At 47.9% G+C, this 16,957-nt stretch overlaps 1 protein-coding gene and 1 long non-coding RNA gene across 2 annotated transcripts in view; one reads left to right on the top strand and one right to left on the bottom strand.

The window, feature by feature from the left end:
• Positions 1–16,957, top strand: part of LOC144382244 (uncharacterized) — a 129,776-nt gene that overhangs the window by 2,338 nt on the left and 110,481 nt on the right. The gene's annotated exons all lie outside the window — the stretch shown is intronic.
• Positions 2,317–16,957, bottom strand: part of LOC118550307 (uncharacterized) — a 114,090-nt gene continuing 99,449 nt past the window's right edge. The window contains exons 11-22 of the mRNA XM_078074672.1: positions 14,307–14,438; positions 11,421–11,484; positions 11,113–11,251; positions 9,021–9,122; positions 8,293–8,353; positions 8,149–8,184; positions 8,002–8,069; positions 7,784–7,878; positions 6,756–6,838; positions 4,786–4,948; positions 4,111–4,193; positions 2,317–2,514 (exon numbers count right to left, since the gene is read on the bottom strand). Coding sequence (XP_077930798.1) covers positions 2,338–2,514; positions 4,111–4,193; positions 4,786–4,948; positions 6,756–6,838; positions 7,784–7,878; positions 8,002–8,069; positions 8,149–8,184; positions 8,293–8,353; positions 9,021–9,122; positions 11,113–11,251; positions 11,421–11,484; positions 14,307–14,438 — 1,203 coding nt within the window. The 3' untranslated portion in view covers positions 2,317–2,337. The remainder of the gene's footprint in view (positions 2,515–4,110; positions 4,194–4,785; positions 4,949–6,755; positions 6,839–7,783; positions 7,879–8,001; positions 8,070–8,148; positions 8,185–8,292; positions 8,354–9,020; positions 9,123–11,112; positions 11,252–11,420; positions 11,485–14,306; positions 14,439–16,957) is intronic.

The raw sequence follows: 16,957 nt of genomic DNA, 5'->3' as shown, positions 1-16,957 counted from the left end.
TTTGGCAGCACAAGGTTTGGTTAACAGTATGTGCTAAGGGCCTCTCAAGGGAGGTTGAAGAGAATCTCTGTGGAGGTGTCTTTTCCGATAGAGAGACTCTCCAGGTTGCAAGGTGTGATGATCAAGGTAAGTGTCCCCTGGGAGTGGCCTGTGAAAAGATTGCTCTGCTACAACATGGTTAGTTTTAATAGAAGCAACTAGATCTTTGCACTATTGAAATACATCCCCCTTTCCCACCTGTGGGTCAAAAGGGGCAGTGGTAGAATGCATGGATGTCCAGTGACTGTCTCCAAGGGTGAGAGTCTGAGTTCCAAAGGATATACTCTCAGTGTAATGTTGTGGACTTAAATGAACATCTTTTGATGATCATCTGATGGAGCTATTTTCATTTAAACAGTGAGAAGGGGGAGTGGCCAACAGCCCAGATATTTTGCATATTCTTTCTCTTTTTTTGAGATAGAGAGACAGAGACCAAAAAAGGGCAAATTTGTGCTGGAAAGGCGGCGGGGGGTGGGGAGTGGGGAGGAGAGAAATTCCTAGATAGGCTCCACACTCAACGCCGAGCCTGACTTGGGGCTCGATCACAGAACCCTGAGATCATGACCTGAGCAGAAATCAAGAGTCCGATGCTTAATCGACTGAGCCACCCAGGGGCCCCTGCAGATTCTTTATGTACTTCAACTCCTATTCTTCTAATGACCTCAGAATCCGACAGGCTCCCCTTTCACAGATAACAAAGCTGAGGCTCTGAGTAGGCCCCATGGAGAGCTGGCATTCGGGCAGGAACACAGGTAAATCCGCAGGATACTGTGACCAAAGTTCAGGGAGATGCAAAGTGCAGGCAGAGCGGTGACTCAGATGCAGAGGCGTAGTGACAGGGATCCAGCGAGGGTGGCTCCTGGTCAATCCTGAATTCCCCACCAAGAGTCTGACTCGGGCTGAAGGCCAAGGCAGCCACTCTGCTGATCTTGGTCCCGTCTTCACTTTTTCTCACTGGGGCCCACAAACTCAGGCAGACAAGAATCCCCAAAGGAACCAAGTTCAATTTCCCAAGTCTCCACCACATTCTTTCACCCAGTTCAGAACCTTCAGAAATTCAGAGGAAACAACAATCCTTATAGATTAGGAACGAACAGCTTTATGGCAACAATGACGTTCTGATACAAATAACTGCATTATCCACGCGGTGTGACGGACACAGGCAGCAACCCGGTGTGGATCTCGCGGTGTCCTCACACTCACTGCTCAAGCTGCTGGCCTGCAGGAACGGCCTCCGCTCTACCCGAGAGAGGCCCATCCACTCCCCTGAGCACCTCCATCCTTCTCATCCACAGCCTCCTGTTTCTAGTGACTCATGGCTCCCTCTCTCGTCCTTCAGATCCATCGCTGGTGCTTCCCTTATACGGAACACAACATCTATGTCGTTTAATGAATGTGTCCCTCGCTGCTCTCAGACCCCTGAAATTCCCTCCTCATCCCTCCCAGAGCACAGAATATGGTCTCTGTACAGTGTGCATGCGCATACCTGCTGTGCCCAGCTTTCGGAGAAGAGCGGCTCTCCTTCACCACAAAGGGCCCTGCCGACCACCTCAGTGTGAGTGAAAGACAAAGTCCATCAAAGGCGTCTCCTGAGCAACCTGAAGAAAGTGATCCTGTCCTTAGCAACATTCACTCTCCCCTAACATGAGAGGCCTGCATGCAGGACTGCTCTTCCTTATGGAGGATGCCCCAGCGTCTGCATCTGACCCACGTCAGAGAAAAGACGGAAGACCATCCCACTGGAAGTGACTGAGCAACATTCCAACAAACCGTCTACACCTGCCTCCAGCATCTGCCACTGTTTCTCATTCTCACCTCCCTTACCGGACAAGAGGCTTTCCCACAAGTATCCACTGACTGCCGAGGACAAGGGACAGACCCCTACCCTGATGATTAATCAAGGGACCATAGCCCTGCTTCAGGTGTTTCTATAACTAAGGAAATGAGAGCTCAAACTCAACACGCTGAAAAAAAGTGAGAGGTGTGTTTCATCCCACCCAGAACAACAACTGTGGACTCTGGACGTGCCCGACGGTAAGAAATATATGTCTGCCATTGTGCGATAGAGACGCTTCCTTCCCAACGACGGCACCTCCCCGCGCCCCCCCCCCCCCCCCCCGCTCAGTGTGTGCAAATAGCCAAGCACAACACCTGTATGTCCTGAGAAACCTCAGGATGTTACAGCGCCCCCTGGCGGTTTTCCCCTCGCAATGTCAAGGCCTCAGCACAAACTCAGCCTTTGCCCCACCAACTCAATAAGAAAGAAGACAATACACATTGTAAGTCAATTCATACGATTCATATCATCCCACCCTGTGCTGTAGGTTCGGGTGCAGGGTAAGGACGCAGAGACCACTGGGTGGGTGGAGGGAGGTGTGCCCCAGGGCCCCAGGATGGTGATGAAGGGGGATCCGTGGGGTACGGTGGACCCAGTGGGCCGGGTACAGGAGGGGGTCCTCTTGCATCCACAGGGTTCTGCAGAACAGAAACCAAAGGAATGTTGCTATGACAGACAGAAGCAGAACCCCCACCAACCTGAAACCCAAAGAAGCAGGGGTCAGCACCCGGCCCTCTCTTCACCCTGAGCTTCCAGGGAGCAGAGCACCAGTGCCACTAAACCCTAGTCCCCCTCTTGGTGCCACCACACACTCAGGGACCAGGGAAGGAAAGAACGTAGTGTCCCCACACATCACCATCCATGTCTGAGAAGGTGGGACGTCAAGTCGTCTTCGCCTACCAGGTGACCAGAGGCCACAAGAAACGGCCCATAAGCAGCATATGCCAGACAGGCAGGCATCTGCGTCCAGGCCCACTCTGATCCCCTCGTCCAGTGTGGCCCCAGAGGCTTGCCATGTGACTCAGTGAGAACAAAAACACGCTGAGAAGTCCGGAGAAGCCCAGTGTCCACACGTGGAATCACAGCCCCTCGTGGGTCCAACTGCTTCCCACCAGCACCCGCCTGACCCTGCTCCGCTTCCCTCCCTGACAAAGGGGTCTTCTTCTACTCTCCCAAGTGCTGTCCATGGCCACAGACACCGCTCAGGAGACAGGAGTTTCTGGAGTCCTGCAGCAGACCGGGAAAAGTGCTGAGAAGAACACGATCCCGAGGAGTTCGTGAGACCCAGCTCTGTGGATCTGCGTCACCGGCATTCCGATGCTCCTCAGCTCAGGCACAGAGCAAATGCGTAGTCGTAGTCCTTGGTGCCGAGAACCACTGAGGGGCCGATTCTGCATCCCCGGATGCAAACCAATGTGTCTGGAGAGCAGGCGTCACCCTCCCAGGATGGATCAGGAGAGACGCTATCAGTTGGCACAGCCACCAAAGCGCATCAGAACCCGCTCACGGGAGCACGACTGAAACGTGTGTGAGCCGTGGGCCCTGCAGGGAGTCACCGGGATTCCCTCTTCACGGCTGTGCTCCGGGGGGCCTTTTCGACCACACACCTGGCCCCTGGCAGGGTTCACCTTCATCTCACCCAGGGTGCAACTGGAGGGATTCCGGGTCGCGTCTTCACCCACACAGATGGAACGCACGTGAGGTCACAGCTCACCTTCTCCACCAACACTCACAGCTGCCCAAAGCACGTGGCACAAAGCGTGAGGCAGGGCATGGCTTTTCCCGTTTCCAGCTGTGAGGATTACCGCAGACATTCTCCCAGCTTAGTCTCCTGACCCGAAAACCAACACCACTACCGCTCTCGCGGGAAAGCAAACTGCAAGGAGTCAGCGGGACTGGCCGACTTCAGTGTGGAGTGAGATACTGCTCTCCTCCAGGAGTTTACACACACACACACACACACACACACACACACACACACACACACACAAGGGCTGGGTCCTTCTCTCCTTCATTTCTAAGCACCTGGAGCTTCTGGACGCCCCGCGTAAGGTGATGATTTGGAAACAGAGAAGTCTGTAGGCTCCGAATGAAGACTTGGCATATTGAAAGGTCAGTGACACCACACACAGATCCCAGGACATACCCAATAGACACAGGTCAGGACAGGGTGCTGCCCAGACAGGAACAGGATTCCAGAAATGGTTACAACTGAGGAAAGACACAGTATTTACCTGGTCCTTCTGTGGGACCTTCTTGGGCGGGGTGCCGCTGTTGTCCCCTTGAGTGCCACAGGTTTCTGAATATGACCGAAGCCCTACAAGGGACGGAGGTGGATTCAGACTGGCCTTGACCATGCAGGACGTAAGCCAACCCTCTACACCTGCCCCACCCTATTCCACTCTCTCCCACTCCCACATCCCTTCCAGATTCAGAGCGTTTCTCACAGGTCTCCTCTCACCCCTTTGGACAAAGGAGACACAAGTCCCCCACACCTGAGGATGTGATCAGTCCACCCAGTGACAGATGTTTTCAGAGCTAATGAATAACACTGGACAACTGGGGCCTCCACAAGTCACAGTGATTTGAGGTTGTGCTTCATCCATCCCAGGGCCCAAAACATTGTGTCTGGGCAGTGCCCATGGGCAAAGCTTTTATGTCTGTCTTTTGCAAACTGTCACTTTTCCTCTCGATGGCGGACACCTGCTGCCCATTTCTGTAGGGTGAAACAAGACAGTCCATGAAATGGATGTCCACAGAAAGGTGAGGAATGCTACTATGTCCTCACTCAGGTCAATCCTTGCATTGCAAAGCCTTCTGGTACCTCCTCTACATCTTCTCCACCAACAGAAGTCCTTAAACTATGAATAGGCTTTACGATTCACGTCATCCAATTCAGATCATCTTACCATGTGTAGCAGGAACGAGCTGTGCTTGAGGCCCCCATGTCCACCCATGTAGAGGAGGTGGAGGTGGCCCATAGCCAGTGAAGCCTGGTAAACCCTGCCCCATGTGGTAGGGCATATGGGGGGGCCTTGGAGCATGAGGAAACCCTCTCACATCTGTACCGACCTGCAGAACAGAGGAGAAAATATCTGGGCAAGACACACAAAAGTTGCAACACCAAGAGCTGAAACCCAAGAGAGCTCTCAGCATCCTGCTCCTTCTCCAATACCATGTTCCAGGAGAGCCACATCGTGCTAGAAAACTTTATCCCTCCCAATAGCTGCCTACTATAATAAGGGGGGTGGGGTGGGGAAGGAGAATGGATGTTACAGGAATAACCTACTGTCACCAAACATCACTACCCATGTCTGCCAACGTTCACTACCAAGAAATAGTGTCTTAAAGGGTGAAAAGGGATCACTGGAAACGAGTAAAGCAGCCCACACTCCAGACACGGAGGCATTGACATTGTGGACAACACTTCATCGTTCCTCTTCAACCACCGCAGAAGATTTGGGTTTGTTAAGAATAGACAGAATGTGGGGCGCCTGGGTGGCTCAGTCGGTTAAGCGTCTGCCTTCGGCTCAGGTCATGGTCCCAGGGTCCTGGGATCGAGCCCCGCATCGGGCTCCCTGCTCAGCGGGCAGCCTGCTTCTCCCTCGCCCACTCCCCCTGCTTGTGTTCCCTCCTCGCTCTGTCTCTCTCTGTCAAATTAATAAAATATTTAAAAAAAAAAAAAAGAATAGGCAGAATGTGGTGAAACTGAATGCCCTTTCTCCACAAGGGATCTGAGCCACTCGAGGTGAATCCCTTGCCCGCAAAGCCCCTGACTGTCCCCACCTGCCTCACTTCCTGACAAAGCGGTCTTCTACCCTCTGCAGTTTCTGTCCAGGCCACAAAGACCCTTGAGGAATTAGGGGCCTGTGGTCTGATAGTGGACCTGGAAAAGGGTTTTCCCAGAGGAACATGATACCAATAGCCCTTATTTACGTGCAGCGGCTGTGTTTTTCTTAAAACACAGTCTTCGGAATTTTCCGCACACTGAGTTCCAGAGCAATTTTGTCCAGTGGGAAATTAAGATGGGAAGGCTAAATAACAGAATTCACAAAAATGTTTATGTTTTCTGATGGACAACTCCAGAACGTGTGATGAGAGAAGAAACCAGCTCTCACAGTGACATAAGACCAAAAAGACCTGCTCCTAGAAGCCCAACTGAAGGGCTTGTGAGGCCCGGGTCATGCAGCTAATCACCGACATCCCCCCTTCAGATCGTGTGTGCCAGTACACCCAACAGCTTTGGAAATTCACAATAGTCGTCGAAAGGGTACAAGTAGAGGGATTCTGTACAGCATTTTTACCAGCAGAAGTCAAACAGGGATGACTTATGAAACTTGCCCTATCGAAGAACATGCCAAACTGCAAAACAGGCAATATAAAATGAAGAGAGAGTTTCCCCTAGTTTCCAGTTGTGAGGATTACCACAGACGTTGTCCCAGGTAAATCATCTAACCCCAACATGAACACTACACCAATCGCACCTGATCGTAACCTACTGACTGGCAGTCAGGCCGGCCAGAGACTTCACTGTGGAGTGACGTGTCATCCTCCTCGAGCTAAGTCCCCGCCCGGGCACTGTGGGTGGGCAGGGGTGGACTCACACACACACTCACACACACACACACACACACACACACACACAGTGAGCGCCCTGCCATCCTTCACCTCTAAGCACCTGTGGCTTCAGGAGGTGCCACCGAAGGTGAGGATCTGTAATGGAGAAGCCTGTCAGCCCCTGGGTGAACTGCTTGTATTTTGAAAGGTGAACGACACCACAGACAAACCCTAACCCACCCAACAGACACAAGGCCAGGACAGGGTGCTGCTCAGAAAGGGAGAAGTTTCCAGAACACCTGGTAGAGGCCACAGTAGTTACCTTGCTCATCCCTGGGTCTCTAGGAGGCTCGGTGCCCCTGTTCCCCATGGGAGACCCACCAGTTTCAGCATCAGACCAAAGCCCTAGAACAGACGGAGGTGGATTCAGACCAGCACCGACTGTGCAGAATTCAAACCCACCCTCCAAACCCGCCCCTAACACGTTCCCCTCTGTCCCACTCTTGGGTCCCTTCTCAGACACACAGCATTTCTCAAATGTCTCTGCTGACCCCTGAGGACAAGGGGGAGACCTCTGCCTCTCCCCCTCGAGGATGGGACCACCATCGCCCAGCTTGCTTCAGGTGTTTTCATAGCTAAGGGAACGGCAGTAGACTGCTCTGGGCTCAACCAGCTAAAAATGGAGAAACCCTCAACATGAACGGCATGCATTCTTTTCTCAGGCCGCCAGTTGATGGTTCAATCCTTCAGTCTATAGATGAGGCCTAGCATGTGTGACTGGCTATTACGTAAATATTTAAGAGAAGAATTGGAGTAGACTAATCGTACAGTCAGGAGCAAAGTAAAAATAGGCAGATTGAGAAGTAAAGCTGTGGCTTTATACCGATAACATTAGAGGAGTAAAATGCATGACTTTCACGGATTAATAGACTACTGTAGATGACAAATAAAACAAAAATCAAGGAACCTCCATAAAGAGTAAATAAATGCCATTTTTCTCAATTTTTGTTTTTTTCCAAAAAGTCTTCACCGTTGCGTCAAGGTGGGAAGGGAGCTCGGGCTCACAACTCCTCCAGGCTCAGCTCTGCAGTAGGTGGGTGGTAGAGGGGGTGGGAGGGTCTGCAGTCAGGGGAGGGGCATGAGCCCCACCTGTCACAGGGACAGGTGCCCTGCTGCCGGTGGGCACCTGAGGAAAGCACCCTCCTGTCACCCCTTCAGACGACCTGCTGTCCTTAGGGAGTGCTCGTGATTCTCTCCAGGACACACAGTGATCACCCACAGGAACGGGAAGGACATCGTGTGCTTTCCCAGCAGAGATCAGGCTGCTGCATTTCACAGCACGCTCCCTACCTCTCCGCACACGGTTCTGTGTCTCAGGTCTTCCCGGCATCGGTTCCTGCCTCATGGATCCCTCAGGCAGCGTCCCTCTCCTCATCATGTGCAATCTTGAATACAGAAAAAGAATGGACGTCTAGAAGAATTACAACACCATGTCCTCTACTAGACACTAAACAGCTTAGCCTTGACCCCTCAAGACACCCAGAAAAGGGCACGTCAAACTCGCACACCTGTGTCTCACGTAGGCGTTCTCCCTGCTCTGCTGCACTATCTTCCTCTCCCAAACCCGAGCCTTAGTCTGGGGGAGAAAAACACATCCGCCTTCAGCTGTGCCGGACTGTGCCCCAAACGAAGAGGAGGAAAAAGAAAACACTTACCCAGTTATCTAGAGCACTTCTCTCATGAGCTGCGATCTGAAAAAGTCAACACACCAAGAGCCCATGTTCAGGGATCTAAGGGCCACTTCCATCACCTGCAGGAGGCGCGAAGGGGCCTGGATGTTGGGGCACAACTCAGGTTACCTTGTGTTTGAAGGTGAGCTCTGCCTCCCGCAGCTGATCTTGCAACGCTCCGACTTCTCGCCTGTGAGTTATAATTGCTTTCGTCAGATAACACCCAATATTGGCTGTGATTTTAAATCATCTGCCCACGTGGCCATTCTCCTCTTATCTGTCCCCTCATACAATTGATCCTGACACAGGAAACACTTTTCACATGGTTATAATGCACAGTAGGATCAAAGCTATTGTTACCTCTTTTCCGTAATCGTTTTTCTTCCCCTGCAGGGTTCAGAGTTGACATAATTTCCTTACCCATTTTCAATCTTTCCCTAATTTATCACATGACAAGTGTGCCATCAAGTGTGCTGGGAAACTTCTATCCTCGCCATGGTTCCCAGGGTTGCAAAGAGCAGCGCCATCAGATGGCACTACCGGCTTTATGGGTAGGATTCATCCTACGACAAACTGCTTTCCTCAAGATTAGGACAACTGACACCACCCCCAGGGACGATGGCGTGGAAGAAGTTTCCACAGAATCAGACCAGCGCTGGGGATCAGGACATGTTTAGTAATGAAATGGTTTTGTTCTTTCTAGAGCTTCACTTTTTGTGTCTGTTAATTCTCTCTGGATATGCCTCTGAATTTTTGTTTCTATTACATGGGAATTGAGTCTAAACAATGAAGAAAAGTGAAAAATACGAAGTGAACAGGGATGTCAGGAGCCGCTAATATTTAGTGTCTGAACTCACTTGTACTTGTCCGTTTCTTCTTTGATTCCTTTCAGATTTTCCACGGCAGCTGACAGCTGACTCTCTGTTGCCTCGAGGTCACAGCAGGTCTTTGCGACCTTCCTAAGACAGGAAAGGTATAGACATGGTCCAGTAGCCAAGGTCCAGAAGTTCTACCGTCATTCCTCCCAGCACACTGGACGGCCTAGATTCCAGTGTCCCTCATAAATGCACAGACTGACAACACAAGGAGGGAAATGAACTGAAGGTCCCATTTAGGGTTCAAGAAAAATCAAACTCCGGATGCTGCCAAGTCCCTTACAATCGGAGCTGTCTTTACACTTCTCTACTTCATTATCAAGTCCTCAAGTAACATTGCAGTTTGTGTCCTCTCAGAGTTGGTCTTTTGTCGGAGACGGTGAAGGCTCCTTTCAGTTCAAAGTGAAAAACCAAGCCTGACCAACTATAGGATGAGGCGGGGGACCATCGTTAGTTGTACACCTCCACGGGGAGCCCTGATCCTCAGACCAAGGCTGTGCCTGACACAATGAACCCGAAAGGAAGCCTTCCAGAATATGGCTTCATCAGCATGGCAACTCACTCCCAGACATCTCTGGGTCTACAACTACAACCCCTGCCTCCTCCTTTGAAGAGGCCAATCTTAGTGGCGGCAATATGTCCTCAAGTGTAAAAGGCTGTGAACTGTCACATAGTCAGTGTGTTCTCTCCACGCAATAGATTTCAGATGGAAAACTATCAACTGCATGGAGTCAACCGACTTGAACAAGACTGAGTTCACTGATAGTGAAGGCAGCAACGTGCGATGCTTAGAAAGGCTGGTTTGCTGTGTTGCCCTCAGACTCTTTTGTTCATGGTGTTGATTGAAAGGGTTTCAACAGGACACCTGATTTACTCAAGATCACATGCAAAAAGACTCTTAGAAACGGAGTCAAAAGCTCCAGACAGAGAAAGACACATGCATTTGCTTCTGGTCTCTCAGGCAATCCTTCAGCAAATTCTTTCTGGAGTGGCTGTAATGGAGTGGCTCAGTTGTAAGGTGTAGAAGACAGAAAGGTGGTCAGGACACTGTACCCACCCCCAAAAGAAATTTCCAATGAACAGAACCAGGATGCCAATGACACAGAGCAGCCCCCACCCCCGCTGTGGGAAGGAATAACACAAAGCTGAGTCTCCAGGGAAGACAGGGAACAGTTTTGCTTTTCAACGTGAATGAGGGACTCGAAGGTCCTGATCTCCTCCTGAGAAAATCAAGGAAATACTGGACAAAAGAGCAAACTCGTGAGTGAATGCACCCAATTTCTAAAGAGTACATGAAGAAACACGAGAACCAGATGGAGAAGAAGGAAGCCTAGGAGAAGGCCAGCCTGGCAGTGGGAGCCAATCTCCCCAGGACACATCAATACATTCTGGAACAGGCAAGTGAACTGGAAAGAAGCTGAACAACTTTATGGGCATGGGCTTAGAAGGAAACGAGTCAAGTTCAGGGTCAGCCAGCAAAGGTGAGCCCTAGTGAAACCGCAGGCTTTGGCTGGGACCCAGGAGAGTTACACCTAAAAAAATCAGCTGGATGGGAAATACCCTGGCCTTCTTAGGGACTGGGCTACAGTGAGTGATGTCAGTCGTACACTGGATGAAGGGATCCAGGACTGCTGGAGCCCCAACCCACTTTCCACAAAGAAACTCCCAGTGTCTCTGCAGCAGGACAATTCCATTTTTCTATCCACATTACTGACCCAAGTCTCGTACTGAACCAAAAGTGACTGAATTCAGGGCTAATAAGAACATGGGATGACACGGAAACCAAAAGGACAATGCAGACAGACCCAGAAGGGATCCAGGTATCAAAGTTTTTAATGATGGTACCTTCCCTCTTCTACTCCAAGGAGTCACACAACAAGCGTGACAAGCAGTTAGAACACAAAGGGAAATGCAGGTCACACACATCAAGGCAGGAAGGGCAGGCACAATCCTACAGAATGCATTTGGCAAAAACACTCTAGAGCCAATTCTAAAAGAAATACAATCATCTAGACTGGCCGTCACAGAAATTCATACAATAGTATCTGTGGCAATTCACACAAGAATAGCTTACTCTTTGGCAGCCACTCGTCGTTGTTTAGAGAAATCCACCACGATATCCACTTTCCTCCTCAGTATTTTCAATTCGGCTTCTTGAGTGGTTTTCAAAGAACGCAGGGCATTGCAAAGGTCTTCCATCCATTGTTGATATTCTGGAAAGGATGAGTTTTCTTTTGTGTGTGTATGTGCACATGACCTGAGAACTTCGGTTTGACAGGGAAAGGAGAAGGGCAAGACCTTGAAGGCAGGAAGGCATTCTTTCCCTTCCCAATGCAAACTCATTGCCACCATATGGGGATTTCTTCCCCCAAAATAACATACCCTGCAGTTCTCGTTTTTTGGCCCTAAAGGCTCTCTGCTCTCCATCCTCGGATGCATCCTGGGCCTTTAAGACAGATATGAGAAAAGACATTCAGGAAATCATGATCACACAACAACGTGAGGGCGCCTAACAGGACAGGATCATGCAGTGCAACAAAGAAAGCCCTTAAGGCATAATAGAAGAAGGAGAAAGTAAGCAAAGTGGAAAAGAGTTCAAGTCAAAGAACTCACAAATGACTTTCTTAGTGGCTTTCATTCATATATATATCCATATACATACATATATACACATCTTCCCCTATTCACATTGAAAATGCTCCGTTTGGCATTAAGAGAGGAAGGGACTGTACAGTTGGGCCAGCCATCGCCCTTCATCGCTCAAGTATCTTGTGGGGATCTGCTACATATCTTGGAGGGCAGGGCTGAATGATGTGATCATTACCTCGCTGTGAAATCAACCATACTTCCCAGTCCTTATAAGAGCAAACCTCATCATGGTGGTTCTTTTTTTTTTTTTTAATTTTTTATTGTTATGTTAATCCCCATACATTACATCATTAGTTTTAGATATAGTGACCCATGATTCATTGTTTGTGCATAACACCCAGTGCTCCATGCAGAACGTGCCCTCCTCCACACCCATCACCAGGCTAACCCATCCTCCCACCCCCCTCCCCTCTAGAACCCTGAGTTTGTTTTTCAGAGTCCATCGTCTCTCATGGTTCATCTCCCCCTCCGATTTCCCCCCCTTCATTCTTCCCCTCCTGCTATCTTCTTCTTCTTTTTTTCTTAACATATATTGCATTATTTGTTTCAGAGCTACAGATCTGTGATTCAACAGTCTTGCACAATTCACAGCGCTCACCATAGCACATACTTGTTTTCCTTTTGAAGGGAAGGTTTCTCCATTGGCAGGGAGAGGGGGGGAGATTCCATTTAGAAATAACCTCAGAAGTTTTCTGTTCTTCTTAGAAAGGTCTGCCTTCAAGTGAAACTATGTCCCCAGAGCCTAACTGGGCCTTTCCCAAAGACTAAGCAATAGAGGTGAGGGGGAAAGTCTCCACTCCAATGCAATCTCCTCCCTGTCTCACGTGGGAGTAAACTCAGTCTAACCCCACACAGATGAGTAGACAACCTCACCCTAACGTCCTATTTACCTCAGTTCCTTTACCAGAACAGGAGATCTAGCTTTCAACACAACCTCACAAGGCATACTAGAGGTAAAAACCACGCCAGCAAGCACTAGAATCACACTACCTGAGGCATCTAAGGCAGAGACGATGGCATCGGCAGGCTGGGAATTTCAAGTCCCTTCCATACCTGATCTTGGATCTAAGCAAAAAGGGGGCAGTAGGAAGAAGAGATGATGAATGTAAGCAGAGATACGAAACTCTAAGATTTTACTGGGATGCTGGACAACAGCATAACAGAAATCAAGAATGCCTTTGATGGGTTCATTAAGAGACTCAACATACCAGAGGAAAGAATCATTGTGCCTAAAGAATTTCCGGCAGAAACTTCCAAAAAGAAAAGCAAAGACAAAAATTAAAAAGACAGCACAGAAAATCCAAGACCAGTGGGACAATTACAAATCGTGTAACACACACATAATAGGAAAACAGCAGGAGAATGGACAGAGAGATAGTTGGAGCAATAATGACTGAGGATTTTCTTAAATTAATATAGCCACCAAATCGCAGATCCAGGAAGCTCAAGACAAGGAAAGCAGGATAAATACCAAAAGAAACACACAAACAACTAACACCAACGATGCCTAACCCAGAATGTTCAGTCACAGGTCCTTAAAGACAAAGAAACAATTCTGGAAATCTGGAGCAGGGCTTGGGTGTGGGTGGTGGAAGGGGGAAGGAGAGCAGTAACCCTTACCCAAGAGGCATAAGGATAAGGACTACATCACACTTCAGAAACCTTGCCATCAAGAAGGATGAAATGTTTAAAGCATCCAACTAGAAACCTGTGGCCAGTGAAATGATCCTGCAAAACACACTACAGAGGAAGGAAAACCGTCGGGGATAATGATGGGAATGACGTCAACGGTAAAGGTGTCAATTCTCCAAAAGACATAATAATTTCTCATGTGCATGCATTAACAACAGAGTGTCCAAGTATATCAGGCAGAAACTGAAAGAATTGCTGATGGAAACAGACGAATCCCTATTATAGCTGGGGAATTCAGAATCCTCTATCAGTCATTGACAGATCCAACAGATACAGAAATTCCATGAGAACACAGGTGAACTGAAAAGCATCACCGATCAGCTGGATCCATTAACATCTGCAGAATAATCCATTCAACAACCCAAGGAAAGACATTCTTCTCAAGTTCCCATGGAACATTCACTAAGAGAGGCCATATTCGGGGCCATAAGATACATCTGAACAACCAAAGGAAAAGAAATCACAGGAAGTATGTTCTCAGACCACAGACGACTCAAACTAGACATCAAGCACCGAAAGATAGCTAGAGAATGACCAAAAAATGGAGATGAAACAACACACTTCTAAAGAACACATGGGTTGGAGGGCAGGAGGGTGGAGGGATGGATGAAAGAGGTGAAGGGGATTAAGAGTACACTTATTGTGATGAGCACTGAGAAATGTATAGACTTGCTGAATCATGTTGTACACCTGAAACGACTACTACACTGTTGGCCAATTATGCTTGAACTTTAAAAAAAAAAGAACATATGGATCACAGAAGGCACTGCAACACAAATTTAAATCTATTTCAATCTAGGTGATCATCAAAATTGATGTATTAGAGGGATATTTCTATTACTGAATGGATATAAAAGGTCCAATGACTATAAAATTTTCTGCTTATGTATGAAGAACAGTATATATAAGCTACTTTAGTATACTTACAGCGAGGATGGTTCTCCAGATATAAATGAGAAGGACACAAACTCCCAAGGGGGCAGTGATAATGGGAAGTTTCCATAGAACTCCAACCCCATCAGGGCCAAGAGGGAAACGGCCAGGCACAACATGGACAAGCTGAAATAACACGTGAGACAATGAGGAATCTCAAAGATTTACAATGTCTCTGTCCCAAACAATCAACTTTACAAACCCTCAACCAGCCTCCCCCAGGTAAGCACACCTCTCAACTGCCTCCCCACGGAGGAGAAGGAGCACAGAGGAATTCCAAAGGAGCAGGGGCAAACTTTTGGGAGTGATGAGTGTGTTTACTATCTTACTGTGCTGATGGGTTTCACTGTGTTTACCTATGTCAAATATCAACAAACTCTATTCTTGAAAAAGGTGTTGTGATCATATATACATTATAGAACACTGAAGCTGTAGGAAAAATCTAATACGCAAATCTGAAGAGATTTGATTTTGCCTACAAACACATTGCAAATAAATTTTCTATAGCTAACAGAACTTAAGAATTTATAAGCCCACATAAAATAGACAAGATAAGTAAATGTAAACTTACAGTAGGTAAGAAGTCACTGACTTCTATTGTACATCCATGAAGGACCTGGATAAACTCCTCTGGAACCTTTCCAAAAATATGCCCGAAATTTATGGAAGAATGAGAGAAAGCAAGAATAAAAAATGTACTAGAGATATAAATGAGAATGTTCTATGGACAGATGTTTATCGATAAGGACATGAGTGAGAGAGAGACAGGAGGCTTCTATTAGAATAATATGGGATGAGTATTTCAACAAAAATAAATTACAATTATTGTTTAGTTTCTGAAAACAGTGATGTTTTCTTTCAATGCCCACTTTGCTTCAGAATCACAGCCCAAAATGTCAGATTTCAGGGGTACATGAAGATTTTCATGATCAGGTGATCTTGTTTCTTTTGATGATATCTGTGACATTTTAAATTACTTGAACACCTATCTCCAAAAGCCAGTGAAAGGCATTCATGTTCCTATTTCTCAGTATTGTAACTAAATCAGTCAAGACCAACTCTAATATTTAATTTTTTAAAAGATTTTATTGATTGATGTGAAAGAGAGAGAGAGCATGAGCAGGGGAAGGGGTAGAGGGGGACAGAAAAGAAGACTGCCGGCTGAGCAGGGAGCCCAAGCAGGGCTCAATCCCAGGACCCTGGGATCATGACCCAAGGCTAAGGCAGAAGCTCAACTAACTGAGCCACCCAGGTGACCATGAAATTTCATTTCTAAAAGAATACAAAATTCCTGGATATGGACACCAAAAAAAAGAACACATCTCATTTTACAAAAACTGGAGTTCCAAGTATTTTAGGAGACGAGACGCTCACAATGCAATTCATACTCATTCACACCAAGCTTGAATTGCGTGCAAACACAACTCTCTAGAAAGTACCCCTGAAATCTATAACATTTTCATCTTCAGCCCTCACAGCTGAGGTCACAAACATGTGTGCTGGTGGGAAACATACACGGTCTTTGAACAGCCGCTGTCTGAAAGAGAACATTAGCTATCTGCACAATGGTTGATCATGGGGATCAAATGCACAAAAGACAGAGGCCATCTTGTCACAAATGGAAAACACCCCCAGTTGTGGCCACGTGGTACGTCTGGCAGCTGTCGGGATGCTGACCAGTAGCTGACTCTTAACTAGATGACATCCAATGGGGCCAATAACACTGGCTTCTAACAGACAATGGCCATGAGCAGGTGGAGGAGGGAAATGCAAGACCAGGTAGTTTATGCAAGAGCTCAGAGATGAGGGAGGGTGAGAAAGTCCAAGTGATCTATGAGATGCAGCCTCGGTAGAGGGGAATATTTCCAATAAAGACTACCAAGAAATTCCCTCCTTTGAAGACTCAAAAGAAACAGAATCGAGTCTCTTTTGACTGGAGGTATTCATGTGGGATGATTCTGCCTCAACACTAGGGTCCTTCCTGACTACTCCCACTTTGCAGAGCCCTCTCTAAGAATCTGGTGTAGGCCGATCTAAAGAAGTCTGCTTATTTCTAGGGTGTTCCCTGTCTGTCTCTCTCTCCTGACGGTAAGGGTTTTATTTTTTAAGGAGTGAAATATCACACTAGGAACTAGGTATTTCTTTATATTAGGACAATCCTAAGGACATTCAGGAGCTTTTGACTTTGGGGAAATCAACACTCTGTACATACTGGGCCAAAGAATGGATAACAACTCATTCACTTCCTGATGACATCAATCCATCAGATTTTCCTGGGACAGACGTCCCAGCAAGGTGCGGTCACTTAGTGTCTGCTGGGCTTCTCAGGGCTCCCGTGGACCTGGTGGGACACAGAGCCCCTGGGGACAGCCTCCAAGGCCAGAAGGAAAGGGCTGACTCAGAAGTTGTTACAAGTCAACCAACCAGGAAGCACAGAGCACAAAGGACACTTCACTGTTTAACACTCGAGTCCCAACACCGATGCCTAAGATACCACTGTTCCCAGGGCTGCCAAACTTCACAAATATGAACAATGTGCTGATATGAAATCAAAGTATGTAGAAGATGGACCCTCAACATACAAGGCTTGAAGCAGGATCTTCACTGGGCTTCCAGGAGCCAGTCTAATACCCGTAGCTCCTAGA

This window comes from Halichoerus grypus, chromosome 6 (genome assembly GCF_964656455.1).
Source record: "Halichoerus grypus chromosome 6, mHalGry1.hap1.1, whole genome shotgun sequence".
NCBI lineage: Eukaryota > Metazoa > Chordata > Mammalia > Carnivora > Phocidae > Halichoerus > Halichoerus grypus.
The sequence above is the reverse complement of the archived record's forward strand: the minus strand, read 5'-3'. Positions and strand labels throughout refer to the sequence as shown.